Below are 14,666 nucleotides of genomic sequence, written 5' to 3' on the forward strand. Positions count from 1 at the left end.
CGCGGGGCTCAACCCACGAACCGCGAGATCATGACCTAAGCGAAAGTCGGACGCTTAACCGACTAAGCCACCCAGGTGCCCCCAGAATCAGAGTTTTAATTTTTATTTTGGAATCCTCAGTACTTTGCATATGTTTTGATTAACTTATTAACTAATGTAGATTTTGAGCTTAGTTTATTAAGATCCACTTAATTATTTCATAATGTAATAAAATAGTTCTAAAGCCCTAAAGGATTTACTTTCACTTATTTTGCCATTTTAGGTGCTTCTATCCTACTGTATCTATTGTTGGCATTCTCGTTTCATTTAAAAATTTTAATCTTGGGGCGCCTGGGTGGCTCAGTCGGTTAAGCGTCCGACTTCAGCTCAGGTCATGATCTCACGGTTCGTGGGTTCGAGCCCCACATTGGGCTCTGTGCTGACAGCTTGCTCAGAGCCTGGAGCCTGCTTTAGATTCTGTGTCTCGCCCTCTCTCTGACCCTCCCCTGCTCATGCTGTCTCTATCTCGCTCTCAAAAATAAATAAAATATTTTTTAAAAATTTTAATCTTATTTTGATAGTCTTAAAAAACTGGCTCCAATTTGTTATTTTCCATCTTAAAAAGCATCTTAAGTAAAAGTAATATTTGTAGAATGTGCTAGCTCATTAGAATTATTTATAATTTTATAAGAACTTGATAAAGTTTTAAGATTAATCTCAACATTTTTATTTTACTCTATGTTTAATATGTGAGAAAATATCCTTTTTGCCATTGGTTCATCATTTTATAAAATACCCATGAATGATTTTACTTTTTATGGTTGGCTATCAGAATGTATAATGAAGTATGTTATAGTTTTCTTCATATATAGTCTTTTGCTTGTGAGTCTAGGTCTTTTATGTTAAGCATGTAGCCCTACAAGGGTACACATGCCATTTTTATGCTCACATCAAATGTAAAATTCATTCAGACTAACAAAAGCAAGCTGATTTGGAGAGGTGTGGACAGTGAACAAAAGAGACAAGTACCAGGTAGAGCTTGTATGGTGAGTGTGGTGTGGTATCATTTGTGTGCTGAAAGGTAGCTGAACATTTCCATTTTGGTGTCAGTCCCTTGGGAAGGATGGGGGTTTCATAAAGGGGTGTGATCTGCCCTCTTACTAAGAGTGATTGACACTGAATGATTAAATAGAAGAGGAGAATAAATACCACTCCTCCCCTTTTAAGACTAATCACATATACTGAATGCACATCTTTTCAGTGTAGAAGACAGTCTGGCCTAATGATAGCACATATCTGAAAAGCTAGGAGAGTGAATTAACTGAGCAGATCAAAATGCAAGGAAACCCAAATTATATAGTATCCTTAAAAACAACTTTTAAAAGCTGAATGTAATGGTAAATGCACATACAGAATACGATGGAAGACCCCATTTGTAAAAGTGGAATCCTGACATTAGCCTCTTGGTAAATGCGTGGGCAAAATGGTTCCCTGAATTGAATAACATAGTGCATACCACAGTGACTGATGAAATTGATGTGTCTGCAGGAGAGCGTGTTCTATTACTGAAGGCTTTAACCTATTTTCTCCTCCTCCACAATGAGCTCCTGAGTGGATGTTATCCTCAAGGAAGTGTATTTAATTCAAAAGAAGATATCTTATAGAAGGGCAGATTTAATTTAAGAATTCATAGAATTCATATCCATTCAAAGGATATGTTAGTTAAATTCATAGAATTTATCCATAGAAAAGAGAACTGTGGGCAAACATTATAAGTAATATGGTTATATTTTTCAAAGATACCATTTTTGAATGTGTTATTTGGAGGGCCAGAATTTCAGTCATTCGTTGGTAATTATTATGATTCTTTAATTTTGCATTATCTCTTAGAACACATGGGTGAAACAATATTGAAGCTGGATTATAATATTTTTATTAACTTATTATATTAAGGTATGTAATTGCACCAGAAATAATCAGAAAAAGTAGTTTCTTGGTTCTTCCCTTAAATTTTTGAAAATATGATGCATTCCTTCTACCTTGGATAAATACTTGTTAATCATTGCAAAGAATGAAAGCCCATCTTGTGAATCCATTATTCTAAAATCTGTAAGGTAATATTGGTAACTGAAGAAACAGGCCATAGTTATCCTAGTATTTGCCAAGTATAAAAACCAAACAAACAAAAAACACTCTCCATAACTTGTTCCGAAAAATAGAATACTAGTGCTCAGTAGGTTAGTAGTACTTAGTTTGTCTTTGAAGTATATAGTAGTATAAGTTGTTAAGCTTGCTATTTTTTTCGTTCACCCCCCACAAATGTAACTAATTATGATTATTTTATTGTCAGTATAGTCTTAAGTTGATGCTTACAGTTACCACTTACTTGCTATCTTTTTAAAAAATGTTGTGACCTTTTGTTTGTGCTTAATAAGAATTATGGAGTCATAAGTGTATTTAAAAATAAACTTAAAATAGCTCTTAAAACATTTTATTTGGAGACAAAACAAGCAAATTCTATACTCAACAAGTAGATTAAAAACCTTTATAAATATACAGTATTATGCATGGCCCCAATGTACATTCAAATGTTAATTAAGGATAGATTTATGTTCATGTCAGTTTAGAAGAATTTACCCTAAAGGAAAACAAATTTCGTACAGAAGGAAAAGAAAATAGATTGTCCCCATAATTGAACTAGCATCGACCTTTATTAACAATCTAAATGTTTAGAAGCTTTCTTCTGTAGCTTCTTCTGATTCAGATAGTTACTGTATTGCTCTAATATTACCTCATAATTTGCTACATATCTATCACTCACCATAGACATCTGACTTCTTTATATCAGATTTCACTGCATTACTTAGTATGTACAGAGGAAAAAATTCTTCCAGTTCAACTGGTTTCCACCGTCAACATAATTTACACCCAAAGAAATGTTAAACTAATAAAATTTAATTTGGTCTGTAATTTTCTCAGTTGCTGAGTGTATTGCCAGTGCACATTATGTCAACAGCTTTATTTTGTAATGGACTTCTTTTTAAAGCTAGCTGGTCATTTTTTTGTTGACCATTGGCTGCCCTCTAGTGGACTACAACTGTTCTTTTAAAATGACCTCTCATATCTAAAAAAAAAAAAAAAGTCATTTCTATAAGCAAGTGACTAGTCTTTCATGCATTAGTACTCTTGTTTTTCATTGACTATTATGTGTCAATAAAAACACACAATTAGCTTTATAACTTTGATAGAACATTTTGCCAAAGACCATCTTGAGAGCAATCGGCATTAAAAATAGGCATCACATACTCATTAAGAGGGTGCATTACAAAGAGGCTAACTAATCTCATTGATAGTGTATTTGGGCATTTTTAAAAATTTATAATGTATTTTATGTCCCATGTTCCCTCCTTCTAAGACTTTTTTCTTGTTCTCGTTGCAGATGCTACAACTGTGGCGGCCTTGATCATCATGCTAAGGAATGTAGTCTACCTCCTCAGCCAAAGAAGTGCCATTACTGTCAGAGCATCGCGCACATGGTGGCAAACTGCCCACATAAGACTGTTGCGCAGCCGCCTGCCAGTTCTCAGGGAAGACAGGAAGCAGAATCACAGCCATGCACTTCGACTTTTCCTCGAGAGCTGGGGGGAGGGCATGGCTGCACGTCACCGCCGTTTCCTCAGGAGGCGAGGTTTGAGATCTCAGAATGGCCGGGCAGGTCACCTCAAGAAACTTCCCTGGCGAAGTCCTCTGCAGTGCCGGAAGAACCAAGCAAAAAGGGGCCTTCCGTTCAAAAAAGGAAAAAGACCTAACCCTCCTTCTTAAATGTTACAGATTTCTTTCCCCAGTTGGGAAGTCTACCTCATGCAAGTATAGGGGACAGTATTTCACAGCAGCAGCTGATTTGGGATTTTTAACTACTGTCGAGGAACTGTGAATTTTTTTAAACAGACAAATCACTCTAAGCAAATTACATTTGAGCAGGGTGTCATGTTTTATGTGATTCAAAGAATGAAATACTATGTATATCTATATGTGCATGTGTGAGAGGGAGAGAGCCTGAGTCTGTGTGTGTGTAGGAGGATTTTATATAGGAATGCAGACATATATATAAAGCGGGTTTGTCTTTATATATGTGTGTATAGAAATACAAGCACACACCCTCCCTCACAGAATTGGACATCCCCAAGAATTGAAAACCCATATGAAGCATTTTAGATGGTTTCAGAGATCATCCCTGGAGATTTTTCTTCAAGTACCACTCCCTTTATGTTACATGAAAATAAACACATGACTGTTACCTTTTGTGTGAACCAAAGGTTACTTCAGATCTCAGAGCTGCCAATCATATGGTACTAAAGGTTTTAAGTCATCAGTCCTCCCAAGTTGGGATTGCCTCCCTTTCCTGACGTCTGTAGAGGGTTTCCCTTACCCCAGCCCCCTTTGAAGGCAGTACCTTAACTCCATATGCCTCCGACTGCCATAAGCTCTTTTGAATCTGGGATCCATAACTCCAGAAAAGACAATGAATGTGTAATTACTGTGCCGATGTTTCAGTGTTTTTAATTCACATGTTTTGATTGTAAATTAGATTCCTACTAAGAAAAATGAAGGGGGAGGGCAATGTACAAATGTAGTGACTTGATTGTTTTCCGTGGTATTTTGATACCAGCTCATTATCAGCTTTCACATGTTGTGAAGTTTTTGAGGGATTGTGGCAACAGCAGCTTCCCTTGGCAGAGTCAGTCCGCACCATCACTTCGAGCAGGGGGGCCTCCTCGTTTACTACTGAAGACCTTGGAGGAAAACTCCAGTCATGCGGTGTGGTTTTTTGTTTTGTTTTGTTTTTGGTTTTGGTTTTTTTTGGTTTTTGGTTTTTGGGTTGTTTTCTTTTTTTTTTTTTTTTGGTGGCTGTTTCTATTCCCCCTAGAGAGTTATCTAACTTGTCTCTAAAACCAAACAGCACAGGTAAGAAAAAATGCTAGGTTTGAGAATGGAAAAGTAAGTGGATGTTCACAGTTGCCCCTATGGTTGTCCTGGAGCAGCATGTGGTGACAGTCAACTAGAGTGGCGTGCCTGGGGCAGGGGGCGGAGCCTCTCCCAGGAGAGCTGCGAGGATCTCACATGCTGGCATTGATTTTATGGAGGTTCCCGCCACTGCTCATGCTGAAGTCCCCTGCACGGTGGGTTCAGGGCTGACATTCAGGAACGGGGATAGAGACGCTTCTCAGGTTGGTCCCCAGTTAGGTTAATAATAAACTGGCTGGGGACCAGTCCTAGTATCGGTCCCTTTAGGTTTCAGTCATTAAAAAAAAAAGAAAATGTTGGTGTCCTCCCGGTTCTAGATGTTATGGGTAACTTTCTGAAACATCTCCAAGAAGGTACCAATTCGTTATAATGCTTTAACATGGGCAATAAACAACGTTTTGTGTGAGACTGTTGGTGTAAGCTCAGATAATCAAAAAAAGAGAATAGCATGAGTCCAGTGAGACCTGCTCTGCTGAGCGGCTCTGCCCCCTCCCCAACCTGTCCTGCCCTGGGGGACACAGGCAGTTCCTGCTGCTTCAGCACGCCAGCATTAGGAGAAAATGCAGCAGGCTGGGCTGACGGCCTGTTATAGCTCAGCTTGAATTCAGCTTGAATTCCGAGACAGTGTTTGTGAGACTCTCCATGGTAAATATATCCATGTGCTGTGATGCAAAGCTTACCTTTGACGATATTGAATGTGGTATATAGCTGTAGAGAAGTACTTCCTTGCCTTACGTGAGGATTGTAAGCTTATTTAAATTATGTAGACAAATCAAAGTGGCATTGCTTAATTTTTAGCAGGCATAATAAGCAGGTTTAACAGGAAAAATGCAAAACATGATAAGTCACTTTGAAAATTCAAACCAAAGTTCCTTGACCTTATAGAAATAGGAAATTATGGACTTGAGAATTGGACATTCCCTGTTTACATATAAAAAGTTCAGAGCTGAGATCAAAGTAAAAAAAAAGGGGGGGGAGAGGTTATAACTGGACCTTATGGGTGCAATTTAAAAACATTTTAAGCATCTTACCAGACTGAACTAAGAGCACATACCAAACCTGTCTTATGGTTAAAAGCTGGGGTTTATTTTTTATACAAAAATATTATCACTATTACATAACATACTCAGGACAAAGAACTTTGCTCAGGGAACATACCATATAATGTTGTTGTTTCTTTACAGAATGGTCTACAGTCCTGCTTACTCAAAACAAACCAAATAACTTAGACCTTTATATATGTATTATGTACTGATGCTAGTAATAACTACCTCTGAGTTTGACATAGATCAGAATTTCCGAATATCAGATATCAGCTTTCCTGTTTTTATTTCCCGTGCTCTAATGCAGAATTCCAAACTCCTTGCATATTGAGTATCTATCACTGATGTGAGCACAGTGTCCATTCACATGGGTGAAATATTCTGTTTACAGCAAAAGGCTACCTCATAGTTGATGCATAGCACACCTTTATGCTGCTCCAGCCTTTCAGTGGCTGATAATTCTCTGGTACAGAACCTTTTAATCTATATTATAGATAGCAATTCACAACTACATGTTTCCGACAAACACTTGTGAATAATGAAGCATCTCATTTAGTTATTAGCAAAGTCTCCGAGCATTTCCTTAAAGTTACCATGTATTTAGTTTGAAGACTTATGGGCACCCTTCCACTTAAGCAAAACACAAAAAACACAGAAACAATCTTGGACACAGCTGCTTTGCCCCAGAAGTCGGGACAGAAAGGGGTAGCAGGAGGAGAGGTTGGTGTATGAGCATATTCATGCTGGGCAAAAGTATAAAGAGTGCCAATCTCCATTTTTGTGTCTGTGCTGCCCTAAGGCCAAGCTTATTTCAGCATTACTGCCCTAGGCACGTAACAAACCAGCACTGGCTTGCCAAGGAGTGAATATAGAATAAACGTGCAATGCCATTTCTAGCTACTGAGGAGAAGGGTCTGTGTGAAGCATCAGTTTACAGGGGTTACTAATAGGTTGGGTAGGAGGACTGTGATTTAGTTGCCCCTTGACCTCACCCCCATGTCAACACAGTTGTAATTCCTAAGAAAGATGCACTTACCAGTCTCTTAGCCCTGGGAGCTATTCATTGCTACATGACAGATGATAGTAGAAACCTTTTTATACTGCATTTCTAGTCTTTACTGGAAGACTTTGGATGTATTTTTACAACTGAAAATTTTTTAAAGTTTTTTTTTTACCTGCTTATAACTTGGAAACTTGGCGTGCAACATAGGGAAAAAGATCAGGGAACATCAGAGTATTTAACATCGTTCCATCTACAAACATTGGATGTTTTAATGCCAATATTTTGAAATATTCTGGCTCAGTTTTGTTTTGCACCAGTGAGGCCCCAAGTTACTGCTAGTTGTATTTAGTTTGTGAATAGAAGCCCATAAGTGTTAATAGACTTTGTAACATTCACTGTAAGATGAATTATACAGGACATGGGAAATCTCATTAAGTCTTAAAGTTAATTTAAATTAATTTATCTGTTTTCTCTAAGAAATGTTTATCATAAAATATATATGTGTATTTCCCCTTTGGTTATACAATTTGGGAAAGTGTGTACAAGTGCAACTGCACTGACTTTAATTTTCTAGATGTCTTAATGAGATTTGTTTTAGAGAAGAACAACTCGTGAAGAGCATCAAGTTCTGTCTTAACATAGTCGTCAGCAGCCTCTTTTAAGATGTGGTGGTTGTGTGATCTGTGTCATAGTTGTTCAGTTAGAATGTGAGAGGTTGACCTATGAATCGTTCTTAAATTTCATATTTGGAACAAAGCTGCGAAGTTATGGTAAAGTACTGTACTGTGAGAAACTATTACAATATTTAATACATCTGTGGCTTAACACTTGTGAGTGTTACCAGCTTGAAAACGATGGTGTTGACTACCTCTTGAATTACTTAGTGTCTGTCAACCACTGGCACCCACCACCAAGCTGGCTTAAATTAGTATGTGTTGCTTTTTGGTATTAACAGTTCTAACCATCCTAGAGACCAAAGTGAACACTGATTTCTGTCTGTCTTTAATATGGTGTTTAACTAGTGTTTTTAAATTATCCTGTGTAGTATTTAGATTACCTCGTTGTCCATTTTGGCTTATGTTGTTTACAAGTGAAAATTAAAAAAAAAAAAAAACAACACTTGAACTGTATGTGTTTAAAGGCCAAAAATGGAGTAGATGTTTGGAATGGCATTTCACTCATGTCATCTTGATGGACTGTTTGCCTTTCTGAAGACCATGGATTTTATATTCTTATCATGCCTGATGTCTTATTCTGTCAATTATGGATATTTTAAGGTTTAAAAAATTACTTGATTAAAAAATAAAACATATAACATTGGCATTTATTATGAGTTTTGGAGATTTTTCATGATTTGTATGATCATTCAGTTAAAATAATGGATAGAAGGCCAGTTGAGGGGTGTTAATACCAACCTGAGCATAGATAGTTTTAACTTATCTTCAGATATTGGTGATTATCAAAATGGAGCTTAGGACAATACAGGTGCTGAATAAATTCAGTCTAAACAAATGAAGGTAGGTAGGTCCTGTCATCATAAGGAATCCTCCTGTGTTAGCAGACATGGGTTATGCAGGCTCGTGAGTCAAGATACGTGCATCATGTGGTCATGAAAAGTGGCCTAAAAACAAAAATGTTCAAACCCTTGGAAAAACCATTTTAGATTTTTTTTCCTAATAGCTTTAAAGTATTTGAAGAGGACAATCAAAGCCAGGTTATACCAGTACCAAGTATCTAAAATGTGAATGCAGGTTTATCAAACTATGTATACAGTATTGGCACATTATGAAAACAATTTGATAAAACTGTTGTGTTCTATAAACTGACCCAGTCTGACAATTAAACTCATTTTCATTTCCATTCTACACCTGGATGCTTCACTTTTTCTTTCTTTGTGTGTGTGGGGGGGCGGGGGGGNACTTCTGTTTTGTTTTTGTTTCTATAGTAATTAAACACATATTTTACCATCTGAACCATTTTTAAATATCCAGTTCAGCAGTGTTATTTCACCTTGTGCAGCAGCGATTTTAGTATGTGAGGGTCTCTGTCATGAATATTCATGAGAGAGTGATTGCATAAAAATTTCATTGATAATTATTTACTTTCATGGGTAATTATTATTAACAAGAGAATCTTTGTTATAAAATTTGTACTTTACCATAAAGAATATGGAGAACCTTGAAGAATAATTAAAGTAGTACATAATCCCATCACCTGGAAATAAGCATTAATATTTTTTCTTAATATTCTTCTAATTTCTTTCCAATAAAAAATTTAGAGATAGATTCTTAAAATTAGGTAATAAATGATTGGGAACTTTATACTTTTACATCATTAATGTATAACTTTACACATTAACATCATTAAATGTGTCATGTCAAAAATTGTTTAAAAACAATGTTTCAGATCATTGCATGTACAGTTTGAGGACGTGAGAACCAGGTGGAGGGGCCTGGTTTGGATAGTGAAGGAAGAGAGTCCAATACAGAAGAGACGGCATGAACAGAAGACTGGAGTCAAGATGCAGTTCATGTTCAGTCAGCCAGTAAAGAGATGAATATGGTGGGACAAATTATATGAATGTATTAGAGCTCAGCCAAAGCAGCCAGGACCCATAGAGGTCACCAACTTTGGAAGAAAGGAAAAGAATAGGAGGTGAGCACCCCATTTACCCTCTGCTTTGACCCTAAGGGCGCTTCCCAGCTACCTGAGGTGCCACAGAATGATAAAGCCCCCAAAGGAAGTGGAGGTCTTTTTGAGCTGAGAAAACAAATTCAGTAGTGTCAAGACAACAGAAAATTGGGAGAGACAAATCCCAGAGAGGAGGGATCACAGAGAAGGAACTGTTATGTAGATTCCTTTCAAGTCATTGAATAAAAAGACTCCTCCGAAAACCACAGCTGAGATCAAGGCCACAACTAGGATGAGGCCAGAGGTGCCCAGAGTGTAAAATTTAAAGAGGTGCTCATGATCAGGATGGTACCTAGCCCTAAGCACCTCCCTTTTCTCACCCTAGTCCAGCCCCTGACTGGGAGGCTAACGGAGTTAAAGGTGTTCTCCTCACCAACTACCTAGTGCTAGAGAACTAGAGATTGAACTTCAAGCCACAGAGATAAATGGGCTTTGGTAAACACCTGGCTTGGTGTCTGGATTTCAGAAGGTCTAACCCCTAGGAATAATGCAGTTCCTACACTAGGGAAAGTGCAAAAATAAGTAGACCAGCCCTAACAAAGCCTAAAATTAACTCTGGATGGGACCAAGATGACAGTTGGTACACTACCTACCTACCAAAAGAAAACAACCCTCCTTGGAAGAAGATGGCACTCAGAGTCTCTACAAATTTTCATCTACAATGTCTAGCATTCAGTTAAAAAGTATGAAGCATGTAAATAAACAGGACCATTTGGCTAGAAACAAAGGAAAATAACACATCAAAACACACAGGTAATTTGGCTACTGCAAGTATACAAGGACTTTAGAAATAACTGGTAAATAAGTAGAGAAGATATAAAAAGTCAAACATATTTTAGCACCAAAAATTATAGTAACTGAAACTAAGAATTGGACAGATGGGTGTAACAACAAATTAAAAGCAACAGGACAAATGAGTGAAGATAAGTCTATAGAAAGTATCCAGATTGATGGACAGAAACATTTGAATGGGGCAATATAAGTGAAACCCAATTACAGTGCTTTTTAAAAAATATAGCAACATGGTTGATATCCTTTCTTGTAAATGGAAATGAAGAGGTGAATAAATGTAATGCAGCAACTAGGAAAGGTAAGAGTTAAGAATTTTTCAAGATAGGGATGCCTGGCTCAGTCAGTTGAGCATCCCAATTCGGCTTAGGCTGTGATCTCATGGTTCATGAGCTGGAGCTCCACACTGGGCTCTCTGCTGTCAGCATGGAGCCTCCTTCAGATCCCCTGCCGCCCCCCCTTCTGTGCTTGCTCTGTCTTTCTCAAAAATAAAAATAAACATCTAACAAAAAAAAAAGCATTTTTCAAGATAAAAAATTGACTTTCTCGTTTCTGTTTTATTTTATCACGGGGAAAGTCAAAATATAGCAGAAATACTGTGGAAAATCTGTAAGTGTTGACAAAAGTATTACAAAGTTTCTTTCTTGACAAAATTATTACAATGTTACTACAGCCTTGCCTCCCAACTTTTTGCTAAAGTGGTAGCTAGAGGCCCCGTTGGACTTCTGCTCTTTGTTTTTATCCTTCAAGGCGGATATCTTTCCCACCTCACTGTGGGTTTGAAACCTAGCAAATCTGACAATAAAACAGAGAGGCAGAAAGACAAGATAGACTGATTCTAATAGTCTAAAGCAGCTCTTTGCTTTACTCTCTTAATAGTATCTTCTCATGACCTTGTCATTTACCCTTAAGGATACCGAATGCACATTTGGAGGCAGAGGGAAACCAGTGTAGAGAGAGGTGGAAGCTTCTAGAAGACAACCTAAGAATGGAACTACTTTCATAAAACAACATGGGGGACAGGACTTCTCACCACTTCTTTTGGTTGCCATTTTGGAGGGCTCTAGACTTTGGGGGGGAAGGGCACATAGATAATTTTGGTATGATAATAGAGCTCTCTAGACCATCATTGAGAAGCTTTGGCTTCAGGTGATCTGAGGATTTATAAATGCTTAGAAATACACGAGCAGTATGCTGGCACACCCATGTGCTGATCTGGAGAAGGCTGTTCACTACATTCATCTTCTCCAGGCAGTTCCTGGGGAAAAGAATATAGTGCTTCACTGATAGATAGGAGACTGACAAGTAAAATATAGGGAGTCCAGTATGCTTCCATAATTAATATTTCTTTTTTGTTTTGTAATAAAGAACAAATATAGGGCCCATTCAGAATAATAGAAAGTCCCAGAATCAATCTTGGGCTTTCCTTATGTATACACAGAATTCTACCTACCCCAGTTTTTGCATCTTATATAAGCTTTTCATAAGAATGTTTATATGAAGCTTTTGCTTGGTAGGCTACTAAATTTAAAAAGTTCATATTACAGTCCATCATTTTGTGATAGATTCTGCTCCTGTTTTCTTGTTATTTTCATGAAATTGATTTTTTTTCCTTTCGAAAGCTATGGGTTCTCTTGTCTGCTTTACTTAAACTAGAAACCATCGAATTTAAAAGAACACTTTTTTTTTTTACTGCTACTCAAATATAATTTCTGTCATCCTCAATTTAGAAATCAGCATATGTTAACCTTTATAATCCTCCCCCTCCAACACACCACACACACACACACACACACACACACACTCACACACACACACACACACTTTCTGAAGTGGCTTTAGGTCTCTGGAAAATGGTCAATACATCTGAGGCTGTGTGTTTCTTAAAACAAAATATTCACTTTAAAAGTTTCTTATCTAGGATACATGTGTGTACTTTGTTTCTAAAATTAACAATGTGTTTTGGGGCCCCTGGGGGGCTCAGTTGGCTGAGTGTCCAACTCTTGATTTCAGCTCAGGTCACGATCCCAGGTTCGTACCAACTCCAGCCTTGGGGATTTTGTTAACACCCCAGGTGGCATGGTTACTTTTGCTCTTTTGTCAAGAAAACTGGACTCTCCCTTAAGTGTTAAGGTAGCCGCAATGCTGGGAAGCCAGTACAAGGAAAGGCAGCTTAAGAATCAAACCATATTTACATTTGAATCAGTTCAAATAGATGTATTATTGGTAAGTGGTCCTTTCTAATGACTGTTTCATGTTTTCTTCTAGAAGTGTGCCCTCACTACTAACATGTCAGATAGGTCAAGTCCTTTTTAGCCCTTGTTTTGCTTAGATTACCATGTCACATATTCAGGCCATTGCAGTGATCTCTACATTGGCTCTTCAAATTCTCTTATTTCTTCATGAAATTAATTCTGTACAAATAACTTTCATCAGCTAGCCCAGATATAAGTTTAGCTAGTCCTGTAGTAAAGTTGCTTCTGTCACTCACCCAAAGCAATCCATTTAAAACAACAATGATAGAATCTAAATATGATCATAATAAACTTTCTCAAGGTAGAAACTTTGGAAAATACAAAGGAGGGGCTGAAATGTGAGGAACTGTTGTTGAAGCATTCTGGAGGTGTCCCATGATCCACTCTGTTCCCCTAGGTTGGCACTTTCTTTTTGTTTATAAATACCGTACAATGTTTATAAACTGATGAGACACACCAGATGGCCAGGGAAATTTTAACGCAGAACAAAGTGGTTGGAAGAGACCCCAGAATATCATTTGGCCCAATATTCTGTCTTCATCCAGAATCACACCAGATTATCCCAGGTAGTTTATTTCCAAAACCTACCCAAGATTCCACACGTTCCATTAGCCCCCCACCACAATGTCTAATGTTCCAACACAAACCCAACCCCACCCCAAAAACAAAACAAAACAAGCAGTAATAAACTGTAGGCCACTATCTAATTACTTAAGAAATCTCATTTGAAAACTCAGTGTTAACAACCTGTAGTGTGGGGCGCCTGGGTGGCTCAGTCAATTAAGCGTTTGACTCTTGATTTCCGCTCACGTCATGATCTTGCCGTTGGTGAGATCCAGCCCTGCATTAGCCCCTGTGTTGACAGCTCAGAGTCGGCTTGGGATTCTCTCTGTCCCTCTCCCTCTCCACCCCTCCTTCAGTCGCTCACTCTTTCTCAAAATAAATAAATAAGCATTTTTAAAAACCTATAATGAATCTTCTCCTCCTTCTCCTTCTTCTCCTCTTTCCCCTCCCCTACCCCTCCACTTCCTCTCCTCTTCCTCCTTCTTTTCTGAGACAGAGAGAGAGAGAGAGAGAGAGAGAAAGTGTGAGCAGGGGAGAAGGGCAGAAGGAGAGAGAGAAAGAATCTCAAACAGGCTCCATGCTGAGTGTGGACTTGAGGCTCTTGATCCCACAACCATGGGATCATGACCTAAGTCAAAATCAAGAGTCTGATGCTCAAGTGATTGAGCCACCCGTGTGCCCCATATAGTGCTTCTTTTTAATTAAAAATTATTTTTAATGGAGCACTGTCCCAACTAGGGACAGTAAAAGATGTCCCTAGGATGTAAAAGATAACCCACATAACTCAGCACAATCTAAACAGCATGTCCTAATGTAGTCCATGGTACAATGGGTGTGTGAAGTGTAAAGGATGAAAGTCTAACTTTAAGAAATCGTGGAACTGTAGTTTAAGGATTCTGTGATTAAAGACCAAGTATGATGCATGTCAGTTGCTACACACGGCCACCAGAGGACACTCTTAACTAGCTTTCTGAAAGAGTTTTACATTGCTTCATAGCAATTACTGGATTTCTCAATATTTCATATGATTGATAAACTTACCTAGGAGAATTTCCCCCAGGAAAAATATGCAATTATAAGTGATGAATTTATGGGCTCTTATGCAGAAGACAAAGGCTGTCAGTATAGAGTTCATGATAATGAAGTTATATTGATACTGGTAACTTGTCTAGGACAAAAATTTTTCAGCATTTCTAGGTCGTTTTGTCATAAGAAATTTCAAAACTATAGACACCCAACCGCATAAACATACATGCTATATTACTAACCCAGAAGTCCCTCATCCACCTTCCAAGCAATAAGAAATACAAGACCTCT

General features: G+C 37.9%; 1 protein-coding gene across 2 annotated transcripts in view; it reads left to right on the forward strand.

Annotated features, from left to right (window-relative positions):
* LIN28B (lin-28 RNA binding posttranscriptional regulator B) overlaps window positions 1-3,956 on the forward strand; it is a 122,236-nt gene extending 118,280 nt beyond the window's left edge. For both annotated transcript variants that reach the window (XM_077780079.1, XM_077780080.1), the window contains exon 4: window positions 3,419-3,956. In XM_077780079.1, the coding sequence (XP_077636205.1) occupies window positions 3,419-3,788 (370 nt within the window). In that variant the 3' untranslated portion in view covers window positions 3,789-3,956. The remainder of the gene's footprint in view (window positions 1-3,418) is intronic.
* Window positions 3,957-14,666: the final 10,710 nt, after the last annotated feature.

Source organism: Crocuta crocuta, unplaced genomic scaffold (genome assembly GCF_008692635.1).
Source record: "Crocuta crocuta isolate KB4526 unplaced genomic scaffold, BGI_CrCroc_1.0 scaffold147, whole genome shotgun sequence".
Classification (NCBI taxonomy): Eukaryota; Metazoa; Chordata; class Mammalia; order Carnivora; family Hyaenidae; genus Crocuta; species Crocuta crocuta.